The sequence below is a fragment of the Carlito syrichta genome, unplaced genomic scaffold, assembly GCF_000164805.1.
Source record: "Carlito syrichta isolate Samal-C Ts95f unplaced genomic scaffold, Tarsius_syrichta-2.0.1 Scaffold275590, whole genome shotgun sequence".
In the NCBI taxonomy this organism is placed as follows: Eukaryota; Metazoa; Chordata; class Mammalia; order Primates; family Tarsiidae; genus Carlito; species Carlito syrichta.
The window spans coordinates 1,673-4,250 of record NW_007219686.1 but is presented as its reverse complement, the minus strand read 5'-3'; the positions used below and the strand labels follow the sequence as shown (position 1 = coordinate 4,250).

General features: G+C 39.8%; 1 protein-coding gene across 1 annotated transcript; it reads left to right on the top strand.

Moving 5' to 3' along the window:
- Positions 1 to 856: 856 nt before the first annotated feature.
- LOC103254340 (anaphase-promoting complex subunit 1-like) lies at positions 857 to 1,795 on the top strand (the record flags this gene model as incomplete). The annotated part of the gene is made up of 2 exons (XM_008052456.1): positions 857 to 1,091; positions 1,704 to 1,795. Coding segments are annotated over 2 exons (327 nt in total), but the record flags the coding sequence as incomplete, so codon positions are not given.
- Positions 1,796 to 2,578: the final 783 nt, after the last annotated feature.

Below are 2,578 nucleotides of genomic sequence, written 5' to 3'. Positions count from 1 at the left end.
CGGGTCTCGACTCGCAGACTCAGGCAATCCACTCACCTCAGCCTCCCAAAGGCGCGGGATTACACGCTGAGCCACCGAGCCCGGCTTGTACATGTGTTTATATAGATATATTTTCATTTCTTTTGGTGTGGACTTGCTGGGTCATATGGTAACTCGTTTACTTTGGCGGAGCTGGCAAAATGTCTTCCAGAGAGGCTGTACCATTTCACAACGCCACCAGCAATGCATGAGAGTTCCAATGGCTCCATATTCCTGCCAACATTTGTTATGTTGTGTTGGGTGTGTCTCTCCAGTTGTCTCAGTAATATGTTGAAAAGACTATTCTTTCCCCATTGACTTGTCTAGGCACCCTTTTGGTCAGTGACTGTCAATATGGGGTTTATTTCTGAATCACCTCAGAGCCCTTTGCATGCTGGTCTGTCACCTGGAACAATCTTCCTCACCTTTTAAACCTGCGTGTCACCTTCTTGCCAGTTTTCCTGGCTAGTCTATACTAATCCTTCAAGTCTTATTATAAGTTTCTTTACATAATCTTTAATGATTCTTTTACTAGTAATCTTCCAACCCCTCTTAATCTAAGTTAGGTCCTTTGAAAGTACTCTTTCATTATACTTTGTACGTTTTCATTATACTACTTTCAAATAATGTACTTGCGTATTTTTTGTTTGAAAAATTTTTTTTTAATTAGGGCACTAGGTCCTAGAGAGCAGGAACCATTTTTGTTTGGTTTATTACTATATTCTCAGTACCTCTTACTGTGCCTGTCAACATAAAAGAAAGTGGCAGGCAGTATTTTATTTTAAACTACATGCTTATTGTGTTAGTGACTCAAGTTTCATTTCATTTTCTATCTCAGGGCCATGAAATGACAAGTATTGGACTGCTGCTTGGTGTTTCTGCTGCAAAACTAGGCACCATGGATATGTCAATCACTCGACTTCTCAGCATTCACATTCCTGCTGTCTTACCCCCAACATCCACAGAACTGGATGTTCCTCACAACGTCCAAGTGGCTGCAGTAGTTGGCATTGGCCTCGTATATCAAGGGACAGCTCACAGACATACTGCAGAAGTCCTGTTGGCTGAAATAGGTATAGGATTAATAGTGCTGAATCTTCATAGGCATACATTTCCTATTTCTAAATAAACCCAAGCAAAAATAAGAGTAAATTATAAAAATTAAGGAGAAATTATAGTAGTTTTGTGAGCACAGAATGATCTCGTACTAATTTTAAAAACAACTGCAGGTAGTGTTTTCCAAAACTAATGTTACTATGCAAGTTATTAGCCTGGATATTTATTAGGCCAACCCATTACTGAGCTCCAGTGGTCACATTCACTGAGGTACCTGTGGTCGTAATCACAGATGTGGGTGCTGCTTATCCTGCTGTGTCTTTACCAGGCAAAGTCTAACAGAGACTTGCACTTAAAACTCAAAGTTGACCGTTTTGGTCCCTAATATCACGGTGTTTATTCTGTTGGACAACAGCACTTCCAACAGAATGTAAGTGATTGCTTTTTTTGTTGTTGTTTTTTGGTACACTGACAGCTGTGGAAACCAATTATGATAGTGTCAGAACTTTCTGAGTGGAGTTTTATTTCATCCACATTTCTTGTGTAACTTACTAGAAAGTTAACTCTAAAATGTTTGTGAGTTGAAAATTTGAGAAGCTAGATTCAACTGTATTGCTTATGTTTTTCAGGAAGGCCCCCTGGTCCTAAAATGGAATACTGCACTGACAGAGAGTCATACTCTTTAGCTGCTGGCTTTGCCCTGGGCATGGTCTGCTTGGGGGTAAGCACCATCTGTGCCTTCCCATGTTTTATTTATGGCATCTGCATGTTGAGACAAATAACCTTAACTCTTAAACTCAAATACTACTCTGACTTACTATGACTTAGCCTGATTCCCAGCCCTTTCTTCTTCCTGGATGTTTTTCAAAGCACCAGATTTGTGAATGGGGGAAAAACTATAGTGAAGAATGGGGCTTAAGAATTTTTTTTCCCCCAGCTCATCTATGTATTCATGAATAAACTGGGAAATGAAGGTTCTTTTTTCTGGTTTCTTTTTTAAATAGGAGTCTCACTCTGTTGCCCAGGCTGGAGTGCGATGGCAGAGTCCAGCATTTTGAGGCTGTGGTGGCCTTGAGTGTGCCACTGCATCCCAGCCTGGGTGACAGTGAGACTCTGACTCCAAAAAAAAAAAAAAAGACAACCTGTATATTCCAATGCCAATTCCATTAGGTAGGATTGGGATTACTGAGGCATAGGGTAAATGGTACATTTCGTTTGAACTGATACACCTTTTTCTGTTTTACACTTGAACCAACGCTGTTTGAGAATGCTGGCTGTTGCACAACTTGCTGATAATTGGTGTTACTTGTTTTTAACATTTCTGCTGATAAATGTGCCATGATATTTCATTGTAGTTTAAATTTGTATTTCTCTGCTGGCTAATGATGCTGACAACTTTTTCATTAGCTTATTGGTCCTCCATATATCTTTTTTTGTGAAATATCTTTCAAGTCCTTTGCTTATTTTTTTTTTTTGAGTTGGAGTCTCACTCTGTCGCCCAGGC